The 16140-nt window shown below is 48.6% G+C and overlaps 1 protein-coding gene across 5 annotated transcripts in view; it reads left to right on the forward strand.

The window, feature by feature from the left end:
* Positions 1-16140, forward strand: part of LOC100380696 (fibronectin) — a 31545-nt gene that overhangs the window by 14524 nt on the left and 881 nt on the right. For 2 of the 5 annotated variants that reach the window (XM_045699244.1, XM_045699246.1), the window contains exons 19-41: positions 196-459; positions 1415-1678; positions 1962-2048; positions 2552-2743; positions 4311-4592; positions 7795-7986; positions 8174-8263; positions 8781-9047; positions 9574-9855; positions 10236-10391; positions 10749-10865; positions 11017-11286; positions 11385-11572; positions 11708-11795; positions 11895-12074; positions 12393-12674; positions 12858-12947; positions 13535-13980; positions 14308-14446; positions 14661-14825; positions 15045-15170; positions 15741-15847; positions 15972-16073. In XM_045699244.1, the coding sequence (XP_045555200.1) occupies positions 196-459; positions 1415-1678; positions 1962-2048; positions 2552-2743; positions 4311-4592; positions 7795-7986; positions 8174-8263; positions 8781-9047; positions 9574-9855; positions 10236-10391; positions 10749-10865; positions 11017-11286; positions 11385-11572; positions 11708-11795; positions 11895-12074; positions 12393-12674; positions 12858-12947; positions 13535-13980; positions 14308-14446; positions 14661-14825; positions 15045-15170; positions 15741-15847; positions 15972-16073 (4376 nt within the window). The remainder of the gene's footprint in view (positions 1-195; positions 460-1414; positions 1679-1961; positions 2049-2551; positions 2744-4310; positions 4593-7794; positions 7987-8173; positions 8264-8780; positions 9048-9573; positions 9856-10235; positions 10392-10748; positions 10866-11016; positions 11287-11384; positions 11573-11707; positions 11796-11894; positions 12075-12392; positions 12675-12857; positions 12948-13534; positions 13981-14307; positions 14447-14660; positions 14826-15044; positions 15171-15740; positions 15848-15971; positions 16074-16140) is intronic. The other 3 variants (XM_045699247.1, XM_045699248.1, XM_045699249.1) reach the window with 2 other exon arrangements.

Here is a 16140-nt window from a genome sequence, read left to right on the forward strand (position 1 = left end):
GAGGGGCAGGAAGCTAATCTTCATCACGTTATAAGTAGTTACTGTATGTGGGAAGGTTTGGTAGATCAGTGATGCTGAGCAGGCTGACTGAAGTGTAGTCCATTTCAAACCTACAGACAGACTGAGGTTCTCATAGATGTACTGTGTTTGTACTTTCTACCCATGTTGTGACCCTACGTGTGTTAACCCTGTCAGAGCCCGACGCCCCCACCAACCTGCGTTTCAGCGACATCGGCGAGGACAGTGTGATGGTGGTCTGGGAGGCTCCCAGGGCTAGCGTCAGCGGTTACCGTCTGTTCCTGAGCGTGGAGGGATCCAGCCCCACCCAGAAGAGAATCCCAGGGGGTCAGACCCAGTTCCCTCTGCGAGGCCTTCGCCCCGACACAGACTACACCGTCAAACTGCACTCTGAGCAGGACAACGTGTTGAGTGAGGAAGTCAGTGGCATCTTCACCACCTGTGAGTACTGTAGTCTTCTGTTGAGTACTGTAGTCTTCTGTTGAGTACTGTAGACTTCTGTTGAGTACTGTAGTCTTCTGTTGAGTACTGTAGTCTTCTGTTGAGTACTGTAGTCTTCTGTTCTGCTGAGCTTGTGGCAGGGTGTTTAAATGGTATTGATCAATTCAACTCCAGATTTGAGTTTATTTGAATTATGAAGCAGAAAAAAGAAAGAAACTGATGTTATATTCCTTCCACCCCCCCTCTCTCTCCCTCCCTCCACCCCCCCCTCTCTCTCTCTCCCTCCACCCCCCCCTCTCTCTCTCTCTTTCTCTCTCGCTCCACCCCCCTCTCTCTCTCTCGCTCCACCCCCCTCTCTCTCCCTCCCTCCACCCCCCCTCTCTCTCTCTCTTTCTCTCTCGCTCCACCCCCTCTCTCTCTCTCGCTCCACCCCCTCTCTCTCCCTCCCTCCACCCCCCCTCTCTCTCTCTTTCTCTCTCGCTCCACCCCCCTCTCTCTCTCTCGCTCCACCCCTCTCTCTCCCTCCCTCCACCCCCCCTCTCTCTCTCTCTCTCTTTCTCTCTCCCTCCACCCCCCTCTTTCTCTCTCCCCCAACCCCCCCTCTTTCTCTCTCTCTCCACCCCCCTCTCTTTCTTTCTCTCTCCCTCCACCCCCCTCTTTCTCTCTCGCTCCACCCCTCCTCTCTCTCTCTTTCTCTCTCGCTCCACCCCCCCTCTCTCTCTCTCTTTCTCTCTCGCTCCACCCCCCACTCTCTCTCTCTCTCCACCTTCCCTCTCTCTCTCCACCTTCCCTCTCTCTCTCTCTCCACCTTCCCTCTTTCTCTGTCTCTCTCTGTCTCTCTCTCTCTCTCTCTTGCCCACTCACTCCCCCCTCTCTCTCACTCTTGCGCTCTCTCTCTCTCACTCCCCCTCTCTCTCGCTCTCTCCACCCCTCCTCCTCTTACTCCTCCCCTCAGCCCCCAAGATGGGTAATGCCCCTCGCTTCACCACTGATGTGACAGACACCTCCATCATCATCTCCTGGACCCCTGTCAGCAGGTTCAGCTTCAGGCTGTCTGTGAGGCCCAGTCAGGGAGGAGAGTCACCCAGGGATGTGACCTCTGACTCAGGAAGTATCTTTGTGTCAGGCCTGACCCCTGGGACTGAGTACACCTACAGCGTACAGCCCATTATCAACGGACGCGACCGCGGCAACCCCATCACCAAAAACGTTGTCACTCGTAAGTAACCAAGAAAAGAGAGAGAGACTCCGGTCAACGATTTATTTTATTTTATTGCGGTCAGAAGACCTCTTTTCCGAGGAAGACATGTTGTTGCTGTGGCCATTTTGGGGTAAAAAACACATCTATATTGATTTTGTACAGTTAGGGAGTAATGAGGTTGTTTTAAGGTTTCTGCAGTAAGTTTACTTAAACCATGTAAGGTAGTCTGTCGTTTTTGAAAATGTGCCACAGGGTGTTCTTTTACCACATATAGACTTATGTGATGTTTCTTCCCCTCCAGAACTGTCTCCCCCCACTGACCTCAGTACGCAGTCCAACGCGGACACGGGTGAGCTGACTGTCCTGTGGGGCGGCGCCAACACGCCAGGTAAATATTGACTCTGCTCCCTCCTACAGCCCACGCCACAGACACACTGCCCAAGGCCCAGGAACCAGGACCGGCTCACTGTGGCTCTGGATCACTCTGTCTGGACCTTGTCTTTCCTCAGAACGTTGTGCCAGCAGGAACAAGGCTTCTCTCTGTAGGATTCTCTGTCTCTGTCTCACTCTCTCTTTTGAATGGTAACAAGTACTTACATGAAATCCTGGCAGATCAGGGGTTGGTTAACTCCACTGCTCACTTCCCTGTCTCCTCTGCCATCCTGTCCCCCCTCCCCCAACAGACCTTGGCCGTGACCCCACTCTGAGGGTGTCTCAGGGGAGATGGGATATGCAAAAAACACATTTCCAATTCACACATGCGTATAATTCGCACTGGTACATATATGAAATACAAGCACCCACCAAATTATAATTATATTATTATTGTTGTTATTATTGTTATTGTTATTGGGATGATTATTGTTATTATTATTTTTGTTATTATTACAGACATCACAGGCTACAAAGTGACATGCACACCGACCAATGGGCAGCGAGGGAACTCCCTGGAGGAGTTGGTCCAGCCGGTCCAGAACCAGTTAATCCTGGAGAACCTGAGTCCAGGAGTGGAGTACAACGTCTCTGTCTACACTGTCAAAGAAAACCTGGAGAGTGTCCCTGTGTCCACCACTGTCACCCAAGGTAGGACTGGCTGTCTCACCGAGCTACACACAGCTGATTTCAGATCAGTGGACCTGAGCACGGGCTGAGGTTGAGCTGTGCTGTGTTGAAGGGTTAGACTGATTCTGGATCAGGTAGTGTCTGTTTGCTGTGGAGCTGTTGTTCTGTTGCTCCGACAGATAGAAAGACACATATATACACACACACACACACACACACAGATACAACACATAAACACAGACACACACACACACAGATACAACACATAAACACAGACAAAGATTAAACACATAAACACACACACACACACACACACACACAGATACAACACATAAACACACACACACACACACACACACACACACACAGATACAACACATAAACACAGACAAAGATTAAACACATAAACACACACACACACACACACACACACACAGATACAACACATAAACACAGACAAAGATTAAACACATAAAACACACACACACACACACAGATACAACACATAAACACAGACAAAGATTAAACACATAAACACACACACACACACACAGATACAACACATAAACACAGACAAAGATTAAACACATAAACACACACACACACACAGATACAACACATAAACACAGACAAAGATTAAACACATAAACACACACACACACACACACACACACACACACAGATACAACACAAGCACAGACACAGATTCAACACAAACACACACAAAGATTCAACACACAGATACACACACAAACATTGATTTTAAGGGGAGTGTTTGAATGTGTGTGCGTTCGCTATGGTGTGTTGCGCACCTCTGTGTGTGTGAGTTTATTGGATAGCTTTCCTTCTCAATCCGTGGCCAGGAAAGGTTGAAGTACGATTCGATACTTCTGCCACCCCTTCATATATTCACCGTTCCCAACTCCGATTTATTCCCACTTCACACTCCGGAACACGTTCCATAAAAGTGGTATACCTGGACAGGCCCAACTTCCCATAAACCTCCCAGTCTGGCTTCTCTCTGAAGTACGGAATCTCCCTGCCAGCAAACACACTGTCACGGCTGATCACGCTGAAAGCACTTTTCACTGAAGGATAATTCCTAAAAGCACTCTTAATTTCAGTAGAAATCCTCAGTTTATTCTGAATTACCATTGCAGTACATGTTTGTCTTATGTCCGTTGTGATGCCTCAATTGCACACTGTCCGGCTAACATGGTCATTGGCTGAACTGTAATTATATTCCATGGCTGTTTGTTTGTAAGATATGCATGGAGAAGGTAGAGCTCTTAATTCATTGAGGATATCATGTGAATATGCCTGTTGAAAAACCCTTGCTCTGAAAACCCATGATCATCCTTTCCTGTCATCGATCTATTCAACGTTATTTATAGGTCTGATAATATAACTCTTACCAGCATGGCTACTGTTGTTCTGCTACAGGGTGCTGTGCTGTCTGTCCCACTGTGTATGGCTCTGCATCACAGGGAACGTTCATTCATCTGCTTTGATTCTGTCTGTCTGTTACGGTTTCTATGTCTGTATGTCTCATTCTGCCTGCGCCTCGCTCTGCACTCAAACCTTTCAGACGTGCCCAAGCTAAACGACCTCCACTTTGTCGACATCACCGACACCACTGTGGGCCTGCGCTGGACCGCCCTGGTAAACGTTACCGCCATCACCAGTTACCGGGTAACGGTTATGGCGTCGGGCGAGAGTTTGCCCATCATCATGGATACGGTGGACTCGTCGACGGGCCATTATACGGTGCGCGGGCTGGAGCCCGGTGTGGATTATGACATCAGTGTCACTACGATAACGGAGGAAGGGGAGAGCGAGCCGGCCACACGCAGAACACAAACCCAGACTGGTGATTTGACCCTTCAACTTTACAAGGGGAGGGGGTAGTTAGACAGGGTGGGTGGGGGGGCTATGAGAGAAGCTAAATACTGAACATACTGCCTCACAAACCTTACATACTCACCTTACATACTCACCTTACATACTCATGTTGTAGATATATGCTCTGATCATAGCAGTAATGTCATTGTTGATTGCATCCAGGTTTTTCTTTCATACCTGCCATGCTCTCTAGTGTGTCCTCTCTTGTCTGGTTGACTTGTCCCATCTGGACATGCCACAGAAGGCCTGGAGGTAACTGTGTGGAGCTCCCCTCTCCTTGGCATGCACTTATATTATTTCTCATTGTAAATACCTATTGGTTATGCTTTACTTTACAGTCTGCTATACCTGGTCATTACACGGTCAGATGGTAATAACCTGGTCATTACACGGTCAGATGGTAATAACCTGGTCATTACACGGTCAGATGGTAATAACCTGGTCATTACACGATCAGATGGTAATAACCTGATCATTACACGGTCAGATGGTAATAACCTGGTCATTACACGATCAGATGGTAATAACCTGGTCATTACACGGTCAGATGGTAATAACCTGGTCATTACACGGTCAGATATTAATAACCTGGTCATTACACGGTCAGATGGTAATAACCTGGTCATTACACGGTCAGATGGTAATAACCTGGTCATTACACGGTCAGATGGTAATAACCTGGTCATTACACGGTCAGATGGTAATAACCTGGTCATTACACGGTCAGATGGTAATAACCTGGTCATTACACGGTCAGATGGTAATAACCTGGTCATTACACGGTCAGATGGTAATAACCTGGTCATTACACGGTCAGATGGTAAGAACCTGGTCATTACACGGTCAGATATTAATAACCTGGTCATTACACGGTCAGATGGTAAGAACCTGGTCATTACACGGTCAGATGGTAATAACCTGGTCATTACACGGTCAGATGGTAATAACCTGGTCATTACACGGTCAGATATTAATAACCTGGTCATTACATGGTCAGATGGTAATAACCTGGTCATTACACGGTCAGATGGCAAGAACCTGGTCATTACACGGTCAGATGGTAAGAACCTGGTCATTACACGGTCAGATGGTAATAACCTGGTCATTACACGGTCAGATGGTAAGAACCTGGTCATTACACGGTCAGATGGTAATAACCTGGTCATTACACGGTCAGATGGTAATAACCTGGTCATTACACGGTCAGATGGTAAGAACCTGGTCATTACACGGTCAGATGGTAAGAACCTGGTCATTACACGGTCAGATGGTAAGAACCTGGTCATTACACGGTCAGATGGTAAGAACCTGGTCATTACACGGTCAGATGGTAATAACCTGGTCATTACACGGTCAGATGGTAATAACCTGGTCATTACACGGTCAGATGGTAAGAACCTGGTCATTACATGGTCAGATGGTAATAACCTGGTCATTACACGGTCAGATGGTAATAACCTGGTCATTACACGGTCAGATGGTCATTACACGGTCAGATGGTCATTACACGGTCAGATGGTAAGAACCTGGTCATTACACGATCAGATGGTAATAACCTGGTCATTACACGGTCAGATGGTAATAACCTGATCATTACACGGTCAGATGGTAAGAACCTGGTCATTACACGGTCAGATGGTAAGAACCTGGTCATTACACGGTCAGATGGTAAGAACCTGGTCATTACACGGTCAGATGGTAATAACCTGGTCATTACACGGTCAGATGGTAAGAACCTGGTCATTACATGGTCAGATGGTAAGAACCTGGTCATTACATGGTCAGATGGTAAGAACCTGGTCATTACATGGTCAGATGGTAATAACCTGGTCATTACACGATCAGATATTAATAACCTGGTCATTACACGGTCAGATGGTAATAACCTGGTCATTACACGGTCAGATGGTAATAACCTGGTCATTACACGGTCAGATGGTAAGAACCTGGTCATTACATGGTCAGATGGTAAGAACCTGGTCATTACATGGTCAGATGGTAAGAACCTGGTCATTACACGGTCAGATATTAATAACCTGGTCATTACACGGTCAGATATTAATAACCTGGTCATTACACGGTCAGATGGTAAGAACCTGGTCATTACACGGTCAGATGGTAAGAACCTGGTCATTACATGGTCAGATGGTAAGAACCTGGTCATTACACGGTCAGATGGTAATAACCTGGTCATTACACGGTCAGATGGTAATAACCTGGTCATTACACGGTCAGATGGTAATAACCTGGTCATTACACGGTCAGATGGTAATAACCTGGTCATTACACGGTCAGATGGTAATAACCTGGTCATTACACGGTCAGATGGTAATAACCTGGTCATTACACAGTCAGATGGTAATAACCTGGTCATTACACGGTCAGATGGTAAGAACCTGGTCATTACACGGTCAGATGGTAAGAACCTGGTCATTACACGGTCAGATGGTAAGAACCTGGTCATTACACGGTCAGATGGTAAGAACCTGGTCATTACACGGTCAGATATTAAGAACCTGGTCATTACACGGTCAGATATTAATAACCTGGTCATTACACGGTCAGATGGTAATAACCTGGTCATTACACGGTCAGATGGTAATAACCTGGTCATTACACGGTCAGATGGTAATAACCTGGTCATTACACGGTCAGATGGTAAGAACCTGGTCATTACACGGTCAGATGGTAAGAACCTGGTCATTACACGGTCAGATGGTAATAACCTGGTCATTACACGGTCAGATGGTAATAACCTGGTCATTACACGGTCAGATGGTAATAACCTGGTCATTACACGGTCAGATGGTAATAACCTGGTCATTACACGGTCAGATGGTAATAACCTGGTCATTACACGGTCAGATGGTAATAACCTGGTCATTACACGGTCAGATGGTAATAACCTGGTCATTACACGGTCAGATGGTAATAACCTGGTCATTACATGGTAAAATAGGAAAAACCTGGTAATTACATGGTATAATAGTCATATCCTGGTAATTGCATGTTAAAATTGTCATAAATGAATGAATCATTATCAAATACTTTAATTGTGGTCTCTTTGAGAATAGAAGCAATCAAGTTAAATTCCGTAAAGGTATCTATTGTTACCACATCATTCCCTAGTTAGTATCCTCATTATCTCCCCTCTCCTTCTCCCACCCCAGCCGTCCCCGCTCCCACCAACCTGAACTTCGGAGGGGTGGGCCCCGATCACATGAGGGTCAGCTGGACCGTCCCCAACGTCCCCACGCCCAGTGACATCACACGCTTCGTCATCCGCTACCACCCCGGCAGCAACGACGACGATGTCAAGGAGCTCAACGTGGGCGGAGCCACCAACACCTTCCTGCTGCAGAGTGAGTGACATCATCATGACCTATGACCTACCCCTGAACTAAATAGAACAGTATTATAGAACAGTATTATTACCATTGTATGTATTGTGTCATACACCTCACTGGTTCATGCAGTGTGTTGTGGCGTCGCTTTGGAGACTAACTATGAGGTAACTAACTAGTGTTTTCCTGTCCATCTCTCCTCCAGACCTGCTGCCCAACACAGAGTACAGGGTGAGCGTGGTGTGTGTTTACGAGGAGAGAGAGAGCGCACCAGTCACTGGCACTCAGAGAACAAGTGAGTATGGACAGTCACAGGACAGCTTGTCAGGCTAAATGTCTTCAAAAGAGAGACAAATGCACACGTATTTTTGCACAAATAGTAACTGATATGAATGCCTACAGGATGTAGTAAGTGATATGTATGCATACAGGATGTAGTAAGTGACATGTATGCCTACAGGACCTGGTCAGGACCTGGTAAGTGACATGTATGCCTACAGGATGTAGTTAGTGACATGTATGCCTACAGGATGTAGTTAGTGACATGTATGCCTACAGGATGTAGTTAGTGACATGTATGCCTACAGGATGTAGTAAGTGACATGTATGCCTACAGGATGTAGTTAGTGACATGTATGCATACAGGATGTAGTTAGTGACATGTATGCCTACAGGATGTAGTAAGTGACATGTATGCCTACAGGATGTAGTTAGTGACATGTATGCCTACAGGATGTAGTTAGTGACATGTATGTCTACAGCGTGTGTATCATGTAGATCATGGCTGTGTGTCTCTCTCTTCTCCTCTGTAGCCCTGGACTCTCCCACTGGCCTGGACTTTAGTGAAGTCCTGACCAACTCCTTCACCATCCACTGGCTGGCCCCCAGCGCCGTGATCACCGGCTACCGTATCCATTACCAGATGACCAGCGGAGGCAGGGCCAAGGACGAGAGACTGCCCCCGACCAGGAGCCACTTCACCCTGACTGGCTTGGCCCCCGAGACAGAGTACAGTGTTGAGGTCTACGCTGTCAGCGGGAACCAGGAGAGTCTGCCTCTCACTGGCACTCAGGCTACTAGTGAGTAGTATAGACTGGTTTCATTTTTTAATTTTAGTTTTTAATTTAAACTTTATTTCACTAGGCAAGTCAGTTAAGAACAAATTCTTATTTACAATGACGGCCTACCCCGGCCAAACCCGGACGATGCTGGGCCAACTGTGCGCCGCCCTATCGGACTCCCGATCACAGCCGGGTTGTGATACAGCCTCATGTCTCTGTCTTTATCTGTTATCGTTCTATGCTTTCAGTCTGTCTGTCTGTCTGTCGCTCGCTCGCTCTCTATCTGTCTCTCTCTCTCGCTCTCTGTCGGTCTGTCTCGCTCTCTCGTTCTCTGTCTGTCTCTCTTTGTCTGTCTGTATCTCTCGCTCTCTGTCTCTTTCTGTCTCAGTCTCTCGCTCTGTCTGTCTGTCTGTCTGTCTGTCTGTCTGTCTCTCTGTCTCTCTCTCTCTGTCTCTCTCTCTCCCTCCTTGTCCTCTTCATCCTCCCTTCTCTTTGTTCTTCCTAATCTGTCTAGTCTTATTTCCTGATCTCCTCTCTCCACTAGTCTCTGACGCCCCCACCGACCTGGAAGTGACCTCAACCAGCCCCACCAGCATCACCATCCGCTGGGACGCCCCCTCTGTCACCGTGAGATACTACAGGATCACCCACGGACAGACAGGTGGAGAAAGCCCTGCTAAGGAGCTCACTGTGCCCGGCTCCCAGTCCGAGGCCACCATCTCTAACCTGAACCCAGGGACAGACTACACCATCACCGTCTACGCTGTGACAGGGAGGGGGGACAGCCCAGCCTCCAGCACACCCATCTACGTCAGTCACAAGACTGGTACGGGCTGATGGTTTAATACCCCTTTATTACATCAATATGTTGGTCATTTAGCAGACGCTCTTATCCAGAGAGACTTACAGGAGCAGTTTGGGTTAAGTGTCATGCTCATATTAATTACACGTGATCAACTACATATTTATATACATGTTCATGTCTGGGACTGGACAGGCTCTGATCTGGTGTCGCCATCTAGTGTCCGTTATTACAATTTCAGATTTCATATGTATTTGGTTTTCTGGAAATGATGCCTTGATCTACCAGTAGTGAGGAATGATCAGATGAAGAAAATAGTTTTAGATTCATGTGTAGATCATTTGTAATGTATTTGTATCTTCCTCCCATATCTCCCCCCTCCCTCCCTCTTCCTTTCTCCGTAGACGTGGAGGGCCCCACCAACATGGACGTGACCGATGTGAAGGACAACACCATCACAGTGCGCTGGTCCGCGGCCCAGGGCCCCATCAAGGGCTACAGGGTCACCAGTGTCCCCAAGAATGGACAGGGCCCCTCTTTCTCTGAGGTGGTGGCCCCTGGTAAGACTGGCCCCTGTTCTCCCACCTGTCCTCTGCCCGTCTGTGATCATATGTATGGCAGCAATTTTGTGACTGTGTTGTGAGACATAGATAGAAAGGAGCTTTAGCCTCTGTTGTTCTACAACTATACTCCTGTGCTCAACCTCTCTCTCTCTCTCTCTCTCTCTCTCTCTCTCTCTCTCTCTTTCTCCTACTCTTTCTCTCTCTCTCTCTCTTTCTCTCTCTCTCTCTCTTTCTCCTACTCTCTCTCTCTCTCTCTCTCTTTCTCTCTCTTTCTCTCTCTTGCTCCTACTCTCTCTCTCTTTTTCTCTCTCTGTCTCTTTCTTTCTCTCTCTCTTTCTCTTGCCGTGGATCTAGATCAGACCGAGATTACGTTTACTGGCTTGATGCCCACGGTGGAGTACGTTCTGAGTGTGACCGCTCTGGGAACCGATGGAGAACCTTCCACACCTCTGGTAGAGAACGCCATCACAGGTCCGTGAGTGTGTACATGCGTGTATGCGTGCATTCGGCTTGTAAAAGAGTTTAAAAACTTGATCTGTCAATATAACAAAGGAAAGAAATGTTCAAATGTATGCTGTTCTGATGTTCCCTTCTTTCTGCCCCCCCCCCCGTTTCCTTGCAGCAATGGACCGTCCCAAGGCCCTGTCCTTCTCTGAGGTGGACTCCACCTCCCTGAGGATCACATGGGACAGTCCGGACGGCACGGTGACATCATACCGTGTGCTGTACTCCAGCCCTGAGGAGGGCGAGAGAGAGCTGCGCCCGGCGCCCAGAGGGACAGACGATAACGTGGTGCTGAGGAATCTCCGCCCCGGCACAGAGTACACTGTTAAGGTCATCGCTCTGCACGGACGCACCCCCAGCACCCCACTGGTGGGCACACAGGCCACAGGTAGGAGATACCAGACACACACGCACACGCACACACACACACACACACACACACACACACACACACACACAATACTTAATGTCCATCCCTGCCCCCAGCTATCCCTGCTCCCACCAATCTGGACATCTCTGAGGTTGGTGACACCTCCTTCACCGTGTCGTGGCGCTCCCCCAGCTCCGGGCTGTCTGGGTACCGCGTGGTTGTCAACCCCGAGAACAACAACGGACCCACCAAGGAGATGACCATCGCCCCAGACACCACACGCGCCGTGGTCCCAGGACTCATGGTAAATAACAGACTACAGTATTCTGAATGTATGTCATAACTGTGTTCTAGATAAAGATGTCTGCTAAACAGTCTAAATTCAGGTCATGTATTGTCACTGTATTTATGTATCTGTCAACATGTGTTTCCTGTGTAGGTGGCCACTATGTACACAGTGCACGTTTACGCCCTGAAGAACTCTGTGACCAGCCGACCTCTAGAGGGAGAGGTCACCACGCTGGACAGTAAGCAGCTTTCACAGAGTTTTAACTCTACTGGCCACTGGTTTACTCACTGTAAAGTCACCCTCTCTTTCTCCCTCTCCCTTCCTCTCTCTCTCCCAGACATCAGTCCTCCTCGGCGTGTGCGTATCTCTGACGTGAAGGAGTCAGCCATCACGCTGACCTGGCGTGCTAAGGTTGAGACCATCACTGGGTACCTCATCGAAGCTCAGCCCCTCGGCGGCAGCCGCCCCGCCATCAAGAAGACAATCCCCGGAGAGCAGCGCACCTACACCATCACTGGTACTGTACAGTAGACTACATTACCCAGCTATCACCACTCTCATCTACAGTCAACTACATTACCCAGCCACCACCACTCTCATCTACAGTCAACAACATTACCCATCACCACTCTCATCTACAGTAGACTACATCACACAGCTTTCACCACTCTCATCTATAAATGAACTACATTACTTATTATCGCCCCATCTACAGTCAACTACATTATCCATCCTCACTTTTACCTAAACTATCATCGTTATAGTAAACTACATTACCCATGTACAGAGTGAGCTCTTGACTGACTGACAGTGTGTTGTGTTTGATGTCCCTCAGGTCTGGAGCCAGGCACCTCCTACACTATCCACATCTACACCATCAACGGCGATGCACGCAGCGCCCCCTTCACCCTCACGGCCACCACAGCCAAACCAGCGGTGCATTCCCCCACCAACCTCCAGTTCACCTCTCTGACCCCCAACTCCATCTCCTTCAGCTGGGAACCCCCCGCCACGCGCATCACAGGATATTACATCACCTACGAGGAGGCAGGCAGGGCGCAGCCCCGTGAGCTTACCCCCCGGCCCCACGCTGGCCAGAACTACGCCACCATCTCTGGTAAACGTCAAACTCTGCTCTCTCTCTCTCAAGTTGCCCTCTTAAACTCCACCCCTCCTCTTCACCCTCTGAAAGCTCAAGCCTCTCAACCCGTCCAGTTATGGAAAACACCTGAATCGACTCAAATCAACATCTGATTTCCTCCAGCAGAGTTTGATGCTTGATGTTGTTGGATGTTTTCAGGTCTGAGACCAGGCACTGAGTACATCATCAAGATCATCGCTCTTCAGAATGTCCAGAGAAGCACCCCATTGGTGGGCACGGCCAGGACTCGTGAGTACAGTACATACACGCTTTACACTTTACACATACGTCTACATACACACACGGACCAAAACCTGATTTATTTTTTTGTACCTGAATGGTGATGTTACAAAGAAAGGTTTTGGAAGCCTGCATATGTGCTTAGCTGCAGTAGAATATTGTAAGAACAGCCTAGCAACTCATAGACAGAGATTTGGTTTGTAGTCGTGCCAGCATCTGTTACAAACAGCTGTGTCTTTTAAAACAATAATACTGCTCACTCACTTTGAATACCTTTTGAATAAACAAGCGATTCAAAAGGTATTGACGGCAGTGGCAGGCTTTGGAGTAGATATTTGCCCAAACCACGGATACAGGGTCAGATATTCTTCCACTCCCCTTAATGGTTAAAACTAAAACGGGGGTAGGGTAATCTGATCTTAGATCTGTGCTTAGGGGCAACTTCTACCTCAAGTGCAGTGCTTTGCAGTACAGTAGTGGCTCTAGTATGCAGACTTACTGCCACCCCCTGCTGTCGGCGTTATGCTACTGCAGCTCCTCTAACTCCCCACTCCCTCCCTAACTCGCTTGCTTCCTAACCCCTCTCTCCCGGCCAGAACGTGAATCCCTGCTTACACTGCCACTCCCCAACCGCCCCGGAGGCTACGACCACCTGGACGTGCCTGAAGAAAAGGAGAGCCGTGTCCCAACAGTAGTAGGTAACAACGGCCTAGACACCCTGGGGGGCCAGGGCCAGAATGTGGAGTACACTGAGTACAACAACCAGAACCCCCAGGCACCCTATGGGAACGGCCAGACACCCTATGGGAACGGCCAGACACCCCTGGTGTTTGTGCCCCTTCCGGACGCGGAGGGGCGCAGGGTGCCGGTGGTGAGCGTGAACGTGCCTGGTGGCTCTCCCTTTGGTTTTCCAGAGAAGGACACAGGAATCCCTCAGGAGGCCCAGACCCAGACCACCATCGCCTGGAAGCCTTACAAGCAGAGTTCAGAGTACCTGGTGTCCTGCAACCCTCTGACACACACCAACGAGAAGATGTTCCAGGTGAGAGGGCACGGCACACACACACACACACACACACACGCACGCATAAAGACACATCTAAGAGACACTTTATAAATGTAATCTTTATTTAACTAGGCAAGTCAGTTAAGAACAAATTCTTATAATTACGGTCTACACCTCTCATTCCCATTCATCTCTCCCAATCTCTCTATCCTTCCATCTCCTCTCTCTCCCTCCTTCCATCTTTCTCCCTCTCTCCTTCCATCTCTCTCCCTCTCCCTTCTTCCATCTCTCTCCATCTCTCTCCCTCCTTCCATCTCTCTCCCTCTCTCTCCTTCCATCTCCTCTCTCTCCCTCCTGTCTCAGATGCGTCTGCCTGGTACCTCCACCAGTGCCACTCTGATCGGCCTGACAAGCGGAGCCTCCTACAACGTTATCGTAGAGGCCCTGAAGGGGGCGCTCAAACACAAGATCCTGGAGGAGATTGTCACCGCCGGCAACACCCGTAAGGAACCAGCTGTAACTATGACAACTGATCTAGGATCAGTACTGAAATCTAACCTATAGAATAGATGGCATAAGTGAATCCTGATGTTGTTTTGAGTCATGCTGTTCCACGGTCAGAAAATATAGTTCAGAAAGTTCATAGATAAGCGTTTACTTACACAGCTTTGCCTGTGATTCTGTGGTGAAATTAACCCCCTCTCTTCCTCCTGTAGTGACAGAGGGTTCCACCGGCACAGATAAGGACTCGTGCTACGACACCTTCACAGCCACCTACCATGACGTAGGGACCGAGTGGGAGCGCATGTCTGAGACGGGCTTCAAGCTGTGGTGCAGGTGTCTGGGACTAGGCAGTGGACACTTCCGATGTGACTCCTCTAGTGAGTATTTAACTACCTCTTCAATTCAATGCAATTTAAGAAATGATATTGATCCCTTGCCACCTGATTGGCTGGGTGGAATGGTTGCCATATTGGTTACACCAATCCGATCTAGGGGCTGGGAGACAGTGTCGGATGTTATGCAATAGGTCTGACCTTTTTTTTGTTCTTTCTCCCCTTTTATCTCCCCCCTCTCTGTCGCTTCCTGTCCATCACCAGAGTGGTGTCATGATGGAGGTAACAACTACCGTATCGGGGAGAAATGGGAGCGCCAGGAGGAGAAGGGCCCCATGATGAGCTGCACCTGCCTGGGCAACGGGAAGGGAGAGTTCAAGTGTGAACCACGTAAGTAGCACTTTATCATCAGTCACCACCCACGCCTTGTTTGGATATTAAAGGAAGAATCCAGAACTTCTGTCTTTTCTGGCAGCATGTCAGAATACAACACAGTATAGTTCCAATGTCTGCCTGTGTGACCTCATCAATGTCTGCCTGTGTGACCTCACCAATGTCTGCCTGCGTGACCTCACCAATGTCTGCCTGCGAGTCCTCATCAATGTCTGCCTGCGAGACCTCATCAATGTCTGCCTGCGAGACCTCATCAATGTCAGCCTGTGTGACCTCATCAATGTCTGCCTGCGAGACCTCATCAATGTCTGCCTGCGAGACCTCATCAATGTCAGCCTGTGTGACCTCATCAATGTCTGCCTGCGAGACCTCATCAATGTCTGCCTGTGTGACCTCACCAATGTCTGCCTGCGAGACCTCATCAATGTCTGCCTGCGAGACCTCATCAATGTCAGCCTGTGTGACCTCATCAATGTCTGCCTGCGAGACCTCATCAATGTCAGCCTGTGTGACCTCCTCCATGTCTGCCTGTGTGTGTGATTCCCTCTCCTGCGTGTGTGTTTACAGATGAGTCCACCTGCTATGACGATGGGAAGATGTACCAGATTGGTAACCAGTGGCAGAAAGAATACCTGGGAGCCATCTGTACCTGCACCTGCTACGGAGGACAACAGGTCACTTTTACTGGCAATGGCTGTGCTATGTGCTTGTCTTACCTACCTTAGTTGAATGCAACTTGGACAAGAGCACCTGCTGAATGACCAAGGTGTGTAAATGTAATGCTTGTCCTCCTCTCAGGGCTGGCGTTGTGAGAACTGTCGTAGACCAGGTGCTGAGGTTGACTCTAGTCTGCTGCAGCCCGTCCGATACAGAGATCCCACCAACACACTACGCAAAGTGGTGAGTCATAGACTACGCTCTCAAAAGACAACTGAGAACATTTTGGATTAGAACTTGGAATCCCCAT

Source organism: Salmo salar, chromosome ssa17 (assembly GCF_905237065.1).
Source record: "Salmo salar chromosome ssa17, Ssal_v3.1, whole genome shotgun sequence".
Taxonomy (NCBI): Eukaryota; Metazoa; Chordata; class Actinopteri; order Salmoniformes; family Salmonidae; genus Salmo; species Salmo salar.